At 48.5% G+C, this 17,398-nt stretch overlaps 1 protein-coding gene across 8 annotated transcripts in view; it reads left to right on the forward strand.

The window, feature by feature from the left end:
• The first annotated feature begins 650 nt into the window (after nucleotides 1-650).
• The window catches only part of LOC144719484 (hepatocyte nuclear factor 1-beta-like), a 52,583-nt gene continuing 35,835 nt past the window's right edge, over nucleotides 651-17,398 (forward strand). For 3 of the 8 annotated variants that reach the window (XM_078595447.1, XM_078595448.1, XM_078595449.1), the window contains exon 1: nucleotides 651-1,792. In XM_078595447.1, coding sequence (XP_078451573.1) covers nucleotides 1,281-1,792 — 512 coding nt within the window. In that variant the 5' untranslated portion in view covers nucleotides 651-1,280. The remainder of the gene's footprint in view (nucleotides 1,793-17,398) is intronic. The other 5 variants (XM_078595444.1, XM_078595446.1, XM_078595450.1 and 2 more) reach the window with 2 other exon arrangements.

The following is a 17,398-nucleotide window of genomic DNA, read 5'->3' on the forward strand; positions in this document are numbered from 1 at the left end:
ACACACTCACCAGTCCGCTTACATGGGACGCAATACACACACACACATATATATACACACACACGCGTCTAATACCAGCAGCCAATACACACAACCCACACATTGTTCTTCCCTCCGCAACCTCCGATTAGCACGCTTGCCTACGTACGATGTGAAATAAGTTCAACATACGCACACACGCGCACGCACATACCCTGCCATCCATCCCAGACTTTACTCGGGGGGCCAGCTCCCACAACACTCAAGAGACGGGTCTTCTTCGTACCCGGCTCAACGCACGCACGCCCCCCTGTCTGTACATCAAACACAGACAGACAAATACACACACGCGCACGCGCGCGTGCGCACAAAGATCCGAGACGCCACAGCTATTGGCCACCCCCAGATCAAGGTGTCTGCCGGGTTAATATAAAGGCCCCGAGTTGTCGCGCCGAGCCACGAGAGCCCCTCTCGCCCCATCTCATCTCGCATCCTTCTCTCTCTCTCTGCGTCTGCCTCTCCGCGCGTCAATTGCCAATGCGGGCGGGGCGGTTGTGGCGTTCAAAGTCCGCAGGTTTCCGAGGGGGGTCGGGTGTGTAGCGAATAAATAAAAGGGAAGAGGGAGAGAGGGGGGGGGGGCGCTGCACTATCAGTGAGCCTGAGTTGGGGGTTGTGTGAAGGGGGGAGGAGAAGAGAGCGAACGAGAGAGCGAGAGAGAGAGGGAGGGCAAATTTACTCGTTTCAAATGTAAACAGGCGCTGGCAGGGGGCAGCGAGGTAGAACTCGCGCACACACACGCGGCGTGCAGTCGTCGGTGAAGCTGCCGTGCCGGGCTCGCAAGCACGGGAGGGGGGCAGCGACATGGCAGGGCTGAGCGGCGAGATTTGAGTGAACTCTTCGTTTCCCCGTCTATCTTCTTCTCGAGTCGGAGGGGGAGGAGGAGGGGGGAGTGTGTGTCAACCTGCGGCCGAGGTGGACATCGCGTCTCATCCACAACCATCATCGTTGCCGTCGTCTCGTTCGCTCGCTCTGCTGTTGCCCGCTGCCAGTGGGAGATCTCGACCCTTATGGACGAGGCGAAGTGAATTTTTACAGCGGCGGCGAGGTGCGTGGCCGTGCGACAAGCGCTTTGCTTAGAGGGATCGAGGAACCTGTGCTTAGACCGTAGCACGTACGAGAGACAGCAGCGCTACATCGAGGAGGAGGGGGCGGTGGTGGTGGTGGTCGTGGTGGTGAACGCGTACAGGTGGTCGCGCGCGCACCGCGCGCAAAGGGGAGGTCGGACGCACGAGAACGCGACAATGGTTTCCAAGTTGACGGACATCCAGAGGGGATTGCTCAACGATCTGCTGTGCTCCGGGGTGAGCAAGACGGCTCTGATGGAGGCGCTCACCGAACTCGAGCCAGCGCTGGGCGCCTACGACGACCTTCACGTCGGTGGCGGTGGGCACGGCCAGCAAGACCTCCCCCCGGCTCCAAACAACGCCACGAGGGTTCTGCAGCACGGCGACGGCGGTGGCGGTGGTGGTAGCAACCACGACCATCAAAGCCATCACCACCTCGCAATGGGCGGCGGCGACGGCCCGGCGGAGTACATTAACCTCAGCAACGGGCAGCACCACCAACAGCATCATCAGCAGCAGCATCAGCATCATCATCAGCAGCAGCAGGTCGCGCGGCGGAATCACCTGTCGGGCGACGAAACATCGGAGGATGGAGACGACATGGAGCCGCCTCCAATCTTGAAGGAGCTGGAGAGCTTGAGTCCCGAAGAAGCGGCTGAGCAGCGAGGGGAAGTGGATCGACTCTTACGGTAAGACGCGGTGTGGACTCTGTGTGTAAGACGCTGTGTTGTGCTCTGTGTGTAAGACGCGGTGTGAGTTCTGTGTGTAATACGCGGCGTGGCTCTGTGTGTAAGACACGGTGTGGGTTCTGTGTGTAAGACGCGGTGTGTGCTCTGTGTGTAAGACGCGGTGTGGGTTCTGTGTGTAAGACGCGGTGTGGACTCTGTGTGTAAGACGCTGTGTTGTGCTCTGTGTGTAAGACGCGGTGTGAGTTCTGTGTGTAAGACGCGGCGTGGCTCTGTGTGTAAGACGCGGTGTGGCTCTGTGTGTAAGACGCGGCGTGAGTTCTGTGTGTAAGACGCGGTGTGTGCTCTGTGTGTAAGACGCGGTGTGGCTCTGTGTGTAAGACGCGGCATGAGTTCTGTGTGTAAGACGCGGTGTGTGCTCTGTGTGTAAGACGCGGCGTGGGTTCTGTGTGTAAATAATGTTGCATCTCAAGATTAATGTGTAGCCTATCGATGTAGGCAAAGCGGTAGTCTGTCTCCGTCCGCCCAAAACAGCGTTACATATGTATAGCTGCCCCCGTATGCAGAGGTTTGATTACGGTAGATTGTTCATAATATTACACTTTTGTTATTCGTTATGGACTGCATAATTGTGGATTCGTGAATAGACGGTATGTGTTGAATCTAGTGTCATTTCATTACGATTTTATAATTCCCTTTTGCGTGAATGTAGTGATATTTATAAATATTTAGACGTGTTGGGCATATGATATACGTTCTATATTTATAACCATATTTAAAACGTACGGGTAGGCGTGCGAGTAATTATTGTTCCAACAGTCTGTTAACGCGACACGGGTGATAGTTGTTTTTTTATTTGGAAATTAGTGCATTTAGGTTTCCCTCGCTCTACGCGGTAGTAGATGCGTTCCTAAAAAAAGCGTGCAAAGCGAAACCGTACGAGATACAGCTTTTTGTTTAAATATCGCGCACACCACGCACACTATTGCTGTTCCACGCCCGACAACACGGCTCCGTCTGAGTGAATTTAAACCGCATGTCGCAAAGTATGTGCAGAAATAGGGTACCCGCGGTGTATACGCGAAATCGCGAAAACACCGAACACGCATAAAGCTCGGCAAACCTATGTATCGCTGCAATGCGCTTGCGATGTTACGCAGCACACGCACAACGTGTTGCACAAATAATTTACGAGAAGAGTGTGTTGCTTAGAGCTGTATATATGCGCGTTGGGATTGAGTAGTCTGTATATGTGCGTATTCCGAATTTGGAACTATGTTTCTGATCGCGTGTTTTTTTTTACTTGAATACAAAACAAAAACACTTTAATTGTAATTTAAAAAACTGGGCTATATTTTGAATTTTAAATAAGGCTGTTAATAACGGTTATCACAATGCTAAAGACCATCTGAGTTCGATTCGGCTAACATCTGTGGCGGGTGATATCTGAATCGGTTCTGAGTGCGTGTATAAATCAGCCTAATAATAATTCACTTTATAAAAACAAATATATAATTTGCAAAGGTCGAACATCTTCGGAAGTTGGTTAAACTTTACAATTGCCGCTTTGCCTATTTACCGGAATAGTGTAAAATTATTAAGAATGCTCAGTGACAGATATACAAAGTCTGGCATGGACTGCTGGAACATTTGCTCGAGATATTCCTCGAACAAAAAACGTGTTAGCGCGACGCCTGAGCATTCAAACAGCTGCCTTTCTGCTTGTCCAGCATCAAGTCCGCATGAATATTTTATTTGTCCCTAAACTGCCCAAATCGTGTCTATATATTCGAACAATCTGCGTGTGTGTATATATTTAACACGTAGGGTTTCGAGACCAATATTATCCATAATAGAGATGTTTGGGTGAAATCGCGTAAACATGAAAGTGTCGTGAAACCCGCCACCACCTGACACAGCCAATTAGTAAGGTTCGTCAGGTCAACGTGCCCGTTTCGTGTCTAGTTCAGCACACCGGTGTGTTGGAGAGCAAACTCACAACATCTACAATTCCAGTACGACGTTTCGCCGGTAATTAGAACTAGCCTCATCAGGCATTACTAATTGGCTGTGGCGGGTTTAACGACACATTTATGTTTACGCGATCTTACCCAAAAGTTTCTATTATGGACATGTGTGTGTATATATTCTTGGTTCATTCGGTAAAGTCACGTAGAAGGGAAATAATAAAATAAAAAAATAAAAATTTCCTTCTACGTGACTTTACCGAAAGAACCAAGAATATGAATCCCTGCAGTCACGAAAGCTGTAAATCATGTGTGTGTATACGTTTCATATTGTGTACACACACATATATATACATAGCCACTCGTGCAACTTAATTTGCGAACAACTTTCCCCGGCAATGATTTGTACGACACGGTACTAGCCCCGTCTCTGGACGGCAGGGATGCACGTGCGCACTCCGTACACGTACAGAGCCCATAGCTCTCGTGCTTATTATATTTAGTCGGCGTCGGGGGGGTATAAGAGCGGCCAAACTCTTGGCTCTACACCTCGACACGCACGCGTGGTGTTTGACCAGAGGCGGCGGACGACGTGGGACCGCTCAAAGGGCCCGCGGCACGTACGTGGCTGAGCGAGAAGGGCACACAGTGGCAGTACCGGATTCCCATTATTGAAAGTGTCGCACGCTGCGCACACAAAACAAGTCGTCGCGCTTCGCTCGATGCCGAGTAAATTGATTGGTGGCGAGACGCCGATGTCGGCGCGCCGGGAGCCGCGAGAATGACCGAAATTTGGCGTCTTTATTCACAATAATATCACTACTACGCCGCAGATTACCATCTCGACAATGTCATATCACTCCGGCTTTACGTTTGTTTAAATATGTATTTAAACAAAAATAGGCGACGTTTTAGGAAATGTCCTTCTTCACAGCGTGATATCTGGACTATCTATGTGCTGTGAATAAGGGTTATTGCCCGAAACGTCGCGTAATTAGCTTTTTTTTACGGCCACGGATTTGTTAACGAATGTGTGTTGTTTTTTTACCGAGTACAATTCCCAACATCCCCCCGCGCCCCTTCCTCTTAAATTAGACATGATGCCTGTTTAAACTTTTAACAATAGAACATATTTACACGCGAGTGAGCGAATATAAACAGCGCTTAAACTTGTAACAATATGTACACAAGCGAGTTAATTATAAATAGCGTAACAATAAGGTAGAGCTTAAGACGCGTTGAAATAAAAGGTGATACTACACGTGACGTAATGATGTGGAGCGGTGGCGCAGTGGTTAGCGATTCGGTGATCTCGCGAGTTCGATCGATCGCCGGTATGAACCGGTTCTACGCTGAACCAGAGTGGTGAAGTATGGTCAAACAACTGCCGTTGAACGACGCGCAGTACGTAGGCTTCCATCCAGCGGTGAATTCACACAGGGTTTGTCAGTCGTTACGTTGTTGTTGTTATTATTATTATCATTGTAACGTAGTATTAAAAAAACCTTAGAATGCAACGCTTCAGTCCAATAATGAAGACACAATACCAAGCAAATTCCCAGCAGCAGCAGCAGTGACTCTGGTTGATTCTCTCTCTCTCTCTCGCGGCGGCAATAGACTGCATTGCGTATTGGTTACTAATTATCCAAATAAAGGTTATTATTGCTCTCATCTGGGCAAAACATAAACCCGAGGCGAGCGATGGCAAGGGTTCTAGATCTCTGATGATTAACTTCTAAATGTTTATGCTTGAGCGGGGTGGGTGGGTGTCGTAGCGCTGAATACGGAGCAGGCAGAGAGGGCCGCGCGCCACGCACAGCGGGACCCGTTCGGAGCTTCTGCGCGTCAAGTTGGGGGAACACGCCGCGCGCTCGAGAGCCTGATTGTTGTGTACGCTCTGCCGATGAAGGTTTGAAAACGTGAATTGTATTGTGCGTGTGTCTCTCTCTCTCTCTGTCTCTGTCTCTCTCGGTGCTGTGCAGCGGCTCTTTGTGCGTTAACGTGCGGGTCACGATAACGCCGCCGCCTGGATAGGTCCAACACGGATGAAACGTGCGCGTGCGTGTGTGTGTGTGATCTCTATCGTGGGGAGCGGTAGTGTAGTGGTTAGCGCGCTGCGCTACGAACCTGGCAACCCGAGTTCGATTCCCGCTCACGGACAACACCAGTGACGATTATTTGAACCGGTACCGGTCCTCCCCTAGGTCAACTCAGCCTCAAATGAGTATCTGGTGCGATGTGTAAACATCGCCAATAGGGACACAAAGGCGGCCGGGCGTGGTGTTGGCCACCCACCCCCTCGTGTTGTTGTGCCGGCCTTCATGGGTGCTCGCTAACAGCACTTACCCCTACAGTCTGTTGAGGCTATACGGGGGGATCTTTGTCTTATGGGGTGACAGATTCTGAGCTACGATGGGGGGAAAGCGTTGGACTTGTTAACGCTTTCCCAGCGTGAACGGGTGAATGTCCCGTCTGTCTCGTAAGGATGATCCGGCACGACCGACACTTCTGTATACGCGCAGTTGTGTGAATGTTATTTTTAAGAGGAGAGGATGAATGATACACTTTGCAGAAACAAAACAAAAAAAACACGACTGCGTTATTTGCGGATATCCAGACGCGTTTTGCCCTCGGCATCTGTACGAGTTACAGACGTGCTAGTTGGGAGAGCGGCACGTAACCCATGCGTGTGTTTTTCTTCCTTGAAAAGTTCAGTCGTTGATTTGTTTTCGTTCTTAAGAAAGCCACCGCACAGTTCCATCCGTAGCGCAATTGGTTGGTTAGTGCTCACCGCTTTGAACCTGGCAACCCGAGTTCGATTCCCCCGGCGACGGTTAACGTCAGTGGCGAGTGATATATGAACCGGCCTTGCGGTTCCATCTATCATTCCTCCACCAACCCGCAATATCCAGCTTGGTGAAGTATGGTCAAACAACCCCTAAGACCGCCGCAGCATGTGTCGAGAGGCCTTCATCCAGCAGCAGATGAACAGAGAGCTGTAAACGATCATGTAAAGTAATAGACATGTACGATAGGTCGTGAAATCTCACCCACGCCCGTTGCAAATTTAATGCCGCCGTGCTGCGTACGGTCAGGTACGAAGTATGGTCGAACCGCACTGCGTGGGGAGGCCATCATCCGGCAGAGCTGTACGTGCTCACGTGCACACAGCCAGTAACAGCGCCCGCAGACTTCAACAAAATCGTCAACAACACGGTGACGTGAAAAGGAAACATGTGCGACGTTTCGGGCAATGACCCTTCCGCAGTGCTGAGGAAGTTTGCATGTGCTATGAGGGAGGGCTATTGGCCGAAACGTCGCCTATTGTATATGTTTCTTTTTAAGGCCGCAGTGTGTATTGACCAGAGTGTTTAGTTTGTGTCGATTGTGCTTGTGCACCATTTGCCAACGCGGCAGCAGCATCACTAATGTCAACTAGCAGTCTGCACGTCCTCTAGATGTGATCGACTGTCCGTTCCTTCCTCCCTTCTGGCGTGACGTCCTGCCTGCCTGCTTGTCGCGCCAGCCAGCAAAACTTATCTCTATAATGTAGTCCGTGCGAGTGTGATGAGGCTCTGGTGCTGATTGCGCACGATGTCGCAGGAGGAGATAGCGAGTTGCGACGGGTTTGAGTAGGGCGACACCCCCAATTACAATAATCAAAGTATTCGAAATTATTGTAGATTTGAAGCTTTCGTGACTGCAAGGATTCATATTCTTAGGTTTTTTCGGTAAAGTCACGTAGGTAAAAAATTAAAATTAATAAAAGTAAAATAAAATAAAAATCACGACGTTTCGGTGGCAACATAAGCTTCCGTCTTCAGGTGGAACCGTCACTTGATACAGCTATATACTTGATACAGCTATCGTGCTGTGACGGTTCCACCTGAAGACGGAGGCTTGTGTTGCCTCCGAAACGTCGTGATTTTTATTTTATTTTACTTTTATTAATTTTCATTTTGTACCTACGTGACTTTACCGAAAAAACCTAAGAATATATTCGAAATAACTCGGTTTATTCAAATAAACATTACGTGCTGAGAAGTTGACTCACTTACCCGCCGTGTTCTAGCACGCGACGAGGAGATTCGGCCAATGTTCTAATTCACCGCTGGATGAATCGGATAGCACATGGCGAAGTCGTCTGCCTCTCATGGTCCGTCTCACTCCTCCTCTGGCTGCCATTCCGTGACAGGTCTCGTTCGCCGGCCATCACACAGCTTCGGGCGAGTTGTCCGTCACAAGCCTGCTTACCTTTTCGTGATATGGTGATATCTGTTTTACTGCTTTAAAGTTATGAATATATAATACCCAATATTTACAATTCGGGCAATGGCCGTTCTTGGTGCTATGAAGAAGAGCTGTTGTCCGAAACGTCGCCTATTATATACATTTCCTTTTAAGGCCAGCGTTATTGACGAATGTGTTGAGTTATATATATACATTGTTTGTACTTGGGAACCACTTCCAACGCAGCAGCATCACCAAATAGTATTCATGATATCTGTTTTGGGCATCACCGCCTTCTGAAAAGGCTGCATTCGTTGTAAAACACACGAGGATGTATAATTTTGCGTCCTGTTCGCGAGTATGATTGTTTGTGTATATCACGTTGTCGTTATTCGACACAATGTCCGACGTTTAGGGGGTGGGGGCATAATTCCGAACAACACATGTCTGGGGTTTTTAGCGCTTCGGCACAACCACGAAAGCTAAGCAGTCGTACCATTACCATGGGATCATCCTGATCACATTACGTGCTTGGCCGTAGTGCATGCCGGGCAACGTTTTACGGTGTGATACTGCACTGGCGTTAGCCGACAGTATTATTGCTGCGCTGTGAACCCGGCGACCTGAGCACGATTCCAAGTCACGGCGAGTGAACTGTTGAAGCGACGTTGAGCGCTCATTGGTAAAAAAAAAAACATAAATAAAACAACCAAAACCTGTACTGTTTGGTTCTTTCGGTAAAGTCACGTAGGTAGAAAAATAATAGATCACGACGTTTCGATCGCAACACAAGCACTCGTCATCAGGTGGGACAACCACAGCCTGGTGAAGATGTTACCGTCGATCGGGGAAAGCGGCCAAGACCGACTCGGCATGGGCCAGCGCCTTCATTTAGCAATAGATTGACAGAGCGGCTGTTTAAAGTACCCTTCGCTCAACTCGGCACGCCGCTATGTTTTTCGTCCGCGGTGTACGTTGTGTAATGTGCTGTACGCGAAGCCTTAAACCCGCGTGGCTCGTTTACGAGTCGAATCATTGATTTTACGGCAATTTATGGGGTTTTTGTTTTACTGCGACCAAGCGATTTCGTGCGTTCGGAAAATGTGGAGGCCACGTGGCGCAAATGTACAGTTGGCATGGCACGAAAATTGTGAATTACCGTTCAGAATTCGCTCGCTCTTAGTCCGTTTCTGTCAATGTTTGTTTGTAAATGCACGTGTACAAGTGTGGGGGGGGGGGGGGGTCCCCACGCCTTGCAGGTGGTGGGGGATTAATTGACCATACTTCACCACGCTGGTCAGTGCGCGTTTGTAGAAGGCGTAGTATGTGTGTACGTATGTTGAACTTTTTTCGCACCGCACGTGGTCAACCGTGCTGACCGGAGGTTCAGGGTGCAGCGTAGGCGAGGCGAGTGACACCTGAACAGGTTCTAAGCGCGTCAACGAATCAGTGCTGAGCAGCCTGGCGGCGAAGTACGGACAAATCACCCCACGACCGTGTAAAGGGAGGTTGCGAAGTTGGTCTATAAGCCATCCATGGGGTAGAGAACACACGTGGGTAGAGTTAACTAACGCGACTGGGGCTTGCTTGCTTACTCGGGCGCGTCTCTCTCTCTCTCTGCATCTTCTGCACGCGACAAAGGCGACGTGTGAGTAGACCCGTTTCGTAGACTTCATTTCACGCAAGCTCGAACCCATTGAGACCCCCGAGTCTCAATGTCAATATCGTAAAGCGAGGGTCCCTTGCCTGCAAGATGTCCAGTTCACCGCCGGCATTTCGTTTGATTCACGCGAGCCTGATTCTGTTGATGACGCACCCTCAGTACGTCAAACCGATCCAGAGTTGACTCGTCTTGAAACAACGCTGCCGACTGTCTACAATCCCCGAAGTTCGTGCGGCTGATGGGTTGTGGAGAGACGGACGAATGGATGAAGGAAATCAAACGGCAAGCCGACGTTCCTGACGTACAAGGGAAGGGGAGGGTGGGGGGGTTATTTTCTCTCTCCGACTTTCGTCAAAAAGCAAGCTAACGTGAACACAGAAACGAAAGCGACGGTACTTGTAGGCAATCGACCACGGCTCTCGTTCAATAATCATCGTAAGCAGCAGCAGAAGCAGCAGCGTCGTCGTCGTCGTCATTAGCGGCGGCGCCATCATCCACAGCAGCAGCACGTGCTCGCGCACGCGGCTGGCAAATGTTTATAAATACGCCGCCGTCGCCGCCACGAGGGTGAATTCTAAAACATTAATTCGGGTGGATGAATGATCAACCAGACGAGACACGCAAACTGCAATTGTCGATAGCGCAGCGCAAATGGCGGGCAACTGTAACGGCAGCGGTGGCCGGGGGGCTGCCGTGTTGGGTTTATTCATTAGCGAGGCGAGTCATAAACGTGCGCACTTGGACTAACTTATCAAAGCCGGGGAGGGGGGGCATTTGTTTAGGTCAAGAAACGCATAGACGATGGATGAGGTGGGGGGGACAATGATAATTACAAAAAATATTTAAATTAGTTGTTTGGTAAAGTCAAATATATAGAAAAAATATATATATAATAAAATAACATTTATTTTATTTTTCTACCTACGTGACTTTACCGAAAGAACCAAAGAGTATGGATTCCTGCAGTCACGAAAGCTTCAAATCAAGCTGAGTTATTTGGTCCACCATTATACATCATTGTCATCGGAGATGTGTGGGGGCTGAACTCCGGAAAAAGTCTGCAGATTTGTTCACGATGCAAGTCAATGCGTGGACATATTTTGAAATATTTTCCCGAGATCAGCTGAAATTAAGACATGATCATCATTATCATCATAATCTTTCAGCAACTCTCGCGTTCCAGACGTTCAACCCACGTATAGTAGCGTCAGTCTATCCACCGTGCGCAGTTGGTAGGGCAAAGAAAGGGTTATTTTGTTCGCTTGTTCCACTCAGTTTATGCTCTGAACTTTGCTCGACATCTTCCCCGCTTTACTGCTGCTGCGCGGATCGTGTTTGCTCTGCCGCAGTCAATAAACGCAGACCTTGAACATTCGTTCGGGCAGAGAGTTTTATTTTAGCGAAGAGGGGAGGGGAAAAAAAAACCAAAGGGTGGGTGGTGGTGGAGAGAGAAAGAGAGAGAAAGAGAGGAGAGGTGGTGCCCATAAAAAAAAAACAGAACAACAAGTCGCGGATTCTGTCCGCAAGGCCCCGCAGTGCGGACCGTGGTTTGTGACAAAGCCACGCAAGGAGCCACACGCCGTGCGTGGGACCCACGTGGAGTTGACGCCACATTGCAGACGCGACGCGACATCACAACGCATTGTGCGCTGTTATGAATTCGGCATTACTCTGACTCACGCTAATAGTTCAGCGTTACGATTAATACCATTAATAATTTACAGCGCTTTTGTCCATCCGCTGTTGAATTCATTACTTACTCCCCCGCGCCGTTGTAGGTCCATGATGCCGGTTGTTTGACGACACTTCGCTACGTTGGTCAGTGCGGGTTGGTAACGTTGGGGAAAACCCCAGAACCTTTTGAGGTATCACTGAGGCCAGCGGGCTCGTGGTGTAGTGTGCCAAACGTTGCACCACCGCTCCACGCCTACGTACGTACCGATGAATTTTTACGATTTAAACTAAACTATTTTTATTTTACCAAGTAAGGCCCATTGAGCTATATAGCCCTTTTTCGGCAACGACCTGGCCACAAATGATAGCTCAACGAAGTGGCTTGTGTCGCAATTCATAGCTGCCAAATACTCTAAACACCGGAGGAAATCCACGCGACCACGGGGAGAGAGACGCAAACTCTAAAATATCCAGGCGTCAGGAGGGTCAGGATCGAACGCCAAACTCCTGTATACCAGGCGAGGTAGCTAACATCTAGCCACGGTGGCGCTCAATGTCACAATACAAGTTTCAACGCGAAGCCAAACGCTCGTGGGACTGGCCAAATATTACACATTTAGCAGGAACCTCCTAAAAAACAAGAATAAATAACCAATGTAGAGCGTGACGCAGTGGAGTTCGTGTACTGCGCTATGAATCAGCCCCCCCCCCCCCCCACCTGAGTTCGACACCGGACCGTGGCTAACATCAGCAGCGAGTGATATCTGAACTTGTCTAAACACCTAGGGGGTTATTCAGGGTAGAGGAGTGGGGGACCCTCGCTGTTAAAAACAACAACTCGTATGACCGACACGACGTGTCGCGCGCCCCCTCCCCCACTCATCCAGCAGCGAATTCGCAAACGGATGTAAATTGTGTTTTTTTTTATTTGCACATCCTGTTGCCTTAGGCCTCGTCTGTGTGTAACCCGTTTCGTTACGTGACTAAATAAAAGCTCTCGAGAGCGGCGACGACGCCGGTGTACATTGGTTTGCGAGTCTGAGGCCTCCAGACTTTGCAGACTCCCAAGACAATGACGCGTAATCGCGTGTGTACTCAGACGCGCGCGTAATGCCCGGCGTGCCTTTGTGAGCGGCGGGCAACTCGTTCATTGTCTGCTAATGGGAAACGTTGGACGTGGTAATGCCAAAGCCGCTAATTGGACAACTTTTGTTGTTTAGTCTGGGCCCCCCCAATTAATTTTGTTTCCCAGCGCGCCGCGATGTAAAGTTAAAGCGCGGCGCGGGGGGGGGGGGGTCATCCGTCGTTCTCCGCCCTCTTCCGCGGCGGTGAAAACGTCGGACAATTCGAGGAATCAAATTTCTGTCCCCCCCCCCCCCCCCATTGCACTGCAGCGTTAATGACGAACGTAGCTGTGCGCACGCAAGTCGCTTAGTGGCGCACAGGCACAATTGAGAAACTAAATCAGAACCGCGACACGTTCGTCGACATAAGACACGGCCCAATAATAAATATATAATAGGCGACGTTTCGGGCAACGGTCCTTTCTTCAGAACAGATACGGGCTTTGAAGAAGGGCAATTGCCCGAAACGTCACCTGTTGTGTATATTTTTTCTTTCACAGTGCAATTGCCGAATGTGTTGAGTTTTAGTTTTTTATTAATGTAGGTCTATATACCAACAGGATTACATATCACCACAGGACACACAACGGAGGTGAGATGAGGAAGCCCTCTCACCTCGCAGTAGGTTCACGAAAGGGTTGCACATGAACGAGACAACAACAACAACAACAACAAAAATCTCAGTCATCTTAGTCATGAACGAGACGCACACTCTCTCACACACACACATCTACACATATATATGCTCCTCGTATTGATTGAACTGCCTTTATTTATGACCAGGCAAGAGCCCATTGAGACCAGATGTCTCTATTCAAAGGAGACCTGAATCAAAATAAACACGGATCAACGCGCGGGCCACATTGGTGCCCTGAGCCAGGACCGTGGAATATTAACTGCTCATGGAAGCTATCCTGAGACACACCAAGCCTCGTATTTCATCAAGTTGTGACCTTTGGACCACGGGCAGCGAGATCACGGAATATTCTCCTGCGATTTGTCAATGCCGTACACCAGAGGTCGCAACCGGGTACCCGATACCCGTACCCTACCCGATACCCGGCTACCCGTACCCGGCCGGGTACGGGTACCCGGTTGCGACCCTGGTGCGGCCGGATACGGGTACGGGTAGGCCGTGAGTCACTGGTGAGTCACCGTTTGTCACTCATTTCGGGTAGGGTACGGGTTGGGAACGAGTACCCGTACCCAGCCGGGTACGGGTACGGGTACCCATTTGCGACCCTGGTGCGGCCAGGTACGGGTAAGGAATCAAAACCCGTTTGCGACCTATGCCGTACACTGCTGGACGAATGCCTCCGTAAACGAGGTGGCTTGACCATACTTCACCACACCGGCCAGTGATGGTTGGTGAAGGTAGAGGGAGTCACCACGTGCCGCTCACCATGGATCGGCAATACCTTGCGCTCTAGTGCTAGTGCCTTACGTGGATAATGCCGACTACAAGCAAGCCTAGCAGCGTTCCAGAAAATATCGAGTGAGATGTAAAGGCGTGCCTGCAAACGAGTGTTTATGCTATAGAAGCGTCACTGTGCGCACAGCGTGCACATACGCATTCACATCATCATCATCGTCGTCAGTATACTGGACACATCATCATCACTACATGCGTAATGGAACATCGTTCAACACAGCGCATGTTAAATGCGCTGTGCCATCGGTTATGCAAGCGAGATTGGCACCCTTCATCACAAACACGGTCCTATCACGAACGCTGGCGTATTGTAGGCCAGAGATTGACTGCTGCCTTGCGAACAGAGTGGGAAAGTTGACGATGATGCACGACCAGTAACTCCACATGAACAGATTGCGTAGCAAAGCGGCACTTATTAAGTGATGTATATTTTATATATATATGTGTGTGTGTACAACTTCATATGGCCAATCAGCGTGCAACATTTTAGTGTGTGTGCACCATTATGTCAAATGTGAGCTCCGACTGTCAGTCACTGCCCACTTTGTTTATGCTCTGAAGAAGAGCCATCGTTTGAATCGTCAGCCTATTCTATATGTTCTTGGTAATGTCCTCGTTCGATGCAGTACTTCAATACTGTACATAATATATTCGTGACATCGTTTAGATTGAACTCTATGCATCATGTACATTCTCGGCAAAACGTGTACACGCTGAACTTAACTATTGTCATTCACCTCGTTGCGTTCCGCAACATATCGTGCACTCTTAATTATGTACGACTTTGTAATTCGCTACACCGTTTGTATACTGCATCAACTCCGCACCCTTACTTATTTCAGCGCGGTAATGAATTAGGATGATTATTCGTATGGCCAATTTTAAAACTTTGTCATCATAAATCCGTTCAAAATCTAATTCTCATCAGCCTCAGTAGATACCGTGTCCAGTCTTCTCGAGTTTATTATTATCCACTCGATCTCTCTGCCCTCTCTCTTTATGTCCCGTACTATGAAGAAGGACCATTGTCTGAAACGTCGCCGATTTTCTTTCTTTTACGGACGCGGTGTTTTTTTTCTCACGAATGTGTTGAGCCTTTTGTTCTCTGTATATATTTTATACTACACTATACGCGCTTAAAACTCCACCATAAACTCATTCGTAGAAGCGTAGTAAGTACATATGCGTGCGATCCATGGTAGAGAATCCTTTTCTAGATCCCGCTCGCTAAAGCAGTCGGCATATCAACGCGTTGACTGGGGTATGGCGAACGGATTTATTTAATTTGATTTTTTTTCTGTGATGATCATTTTCTTGTTATGTGCATTCTTTCGTTATTCACGTATTCATCTTTTAGTTATTGATTTGCTAAGTAGTTGGGTTTGTTGTTTTGGTAACATCTGTGTTAAGGGACTGGCTAATTGATGTGCAGCGTGGTGGGATGCAATTACATGAATGACAACTCTATAAAGTGAAGCTATTATTATTTATGACGATGTAACTACACATTCCTTAATTCTTTGATGCATCGCGTATAATAATCCAAGACACAATTGACATACTGCATACACTGTGCACCCATACGTATTTAATGAAACGCAATCAATGACACCACATAAAAATGTATATGTATACACACACACACGCATAATTCGCAATACCTTTACACACTCGTCGATAACACCGCGGCCTTGAAAGGCAATGCATGTACTAGGCGACGTTTCGGGCAATGACCCTTCCTCATAGCACGTGGGCATGGCCAACGCCTATTATATATTCTCCCTTAAAAGACCACGGTGTTTCGATTTAAAGCTTTCGTGACTGCAGGGATTCATCTTCTTGGTTCTTTCGGTAAAGTCACGTAGAAGGGAAATAATAAAATAATATATATAAAACATAATAAAATAACTTAAAATAATAAAATAATACATCTTCAACATAATTAAATAATTTTAAAATAATTTTATTATGTTTAATTTTTATTATTTTATTATTTCCCTTCTACATGACTTTTCCGAAAGAACCAAGAAGATGACCACGGTGTTATTGACGAACGCGTCATGCCTATTATTGTTATTAATACCCCTATTATTTGTGATTGTACAACACGTTGCGCTTGTGCTGGGCTGCCAACGCAGTAGCCGCAGTAGCCGCAGTAGCCACATGAGCTACCCCATCCTCGCTGTTCGACTTTCGTAAAGCTGCACGGCACCACGCACCGGCATCGCAGCGCAACACACCAACAACCAGCCGGTCGGATTTCATCGTCTCGAACACACGCAACCCCCCACCGCTACCCCAACTTCTCTGCGTGGCCTCCCCCCTCCCCCCCAAGTGTTTATGTTGATTGATTGAGCATCGCGGCCGCTGTAGTTTTTTTTTTGGGGGGGTGGGTGGTTGGGTGGGGTGTGCGGTTGATCGTTCCTATTCAAGGGCTCGTTTATTGAGCGGCGATGAAGCGTGCGGGCAACATGCAAGCGGGCCGAGCGGCGTAGTCCTCATCAATTACACGGGGCAGCAGCAGCAGCCGCAGCAGCCGCCACCAAAGCGACGTGTTAGATTTGCATCTCAACGCCGCTTTGGAAATGTTAACAAACACAACCGCTGCGTGTCGCGTGTGCGTTGTTGGCACTAGGCACACGAGCGTCGATGATGATGATAACAATAACAGCGACAATGACGAACTCAGACGTCATTCGTTAAGAATAATAATAATCATATAATAACAATGCCCTGATTTAAAAAAAAAGATGTTTAATCTTGCTGCGTATGAAGAAGGAGGAGGGTCATTACCCGAAACGTCGCGAACTGCGTATCTTTTTTTGCTTTTACATTTAAGAGCGGCGTAGTCGACGAGCGCGTTAAGTTGTCGCGCAGAGATACAAATCGAAAAGTTTATCCGTTTTTAGTCTCCCGCAATGTACTCCACTCGAGTGCGTCGAGAAGAGCATCATGCCCAGGACATTCCCCGGGTGTCCATCGTTTCGAAGAGGGGTGCCGCTTGCCAACGGCGTCTTGTGAACAAGGCAGTCAGTCATTGATTCTAGATTTGAAGCTTTCGTGACTGCAAGGATTCATATTCTTAGGTTTTTTTCGGTAAAGTCACGTAGGTAAAAAAACTTAATTAAAATTAATAAAAGTAAAATAAAAATAAAATAAAAATCACAACGTTTCGGAGGCAACACAAGCGTCCACCTGAAGACGGAAGCTTGTGTTGCCTCCGAAACGTCGTGATTTTTATTTTATTTTTATTTTACTTTTATTAATTTTAATTTTTTACCTACGTGACTTTACCGAAAAAAACCCTAAGAATAAAGTCAGTCATTTGTTGAACAAGACCAGACGTGCCGATGAGACCCAGAAGGTTTCAGACGCGGTCCTCGGGTTTTGCTCGCTTGCCTTTGCTCTGCTTTGAAACAAATGCAGGCGCAAGGATGAAAGGCCGCCACCACCGCCACCACCGCCACACATCGACGCATCGACGCACATTGCATTCATCTAGCGGAGATCCACAAAGAA

Source organism: Lampetra planeri, chromosome 6 (genome assembly GCF_965212315.1).
Source record: "Lampetra planeri chromosome 6, kcLamPlan1.2.h2, whole genome shotgun sequence".
In the NCBI taxonomy this organism is placed as follows: Eukaryota; Metazoa; Chordata; class Hyperoartia; order Petromyzontiformes; family Petromyzontidae; genus Lampetra; species Lampetra planeri.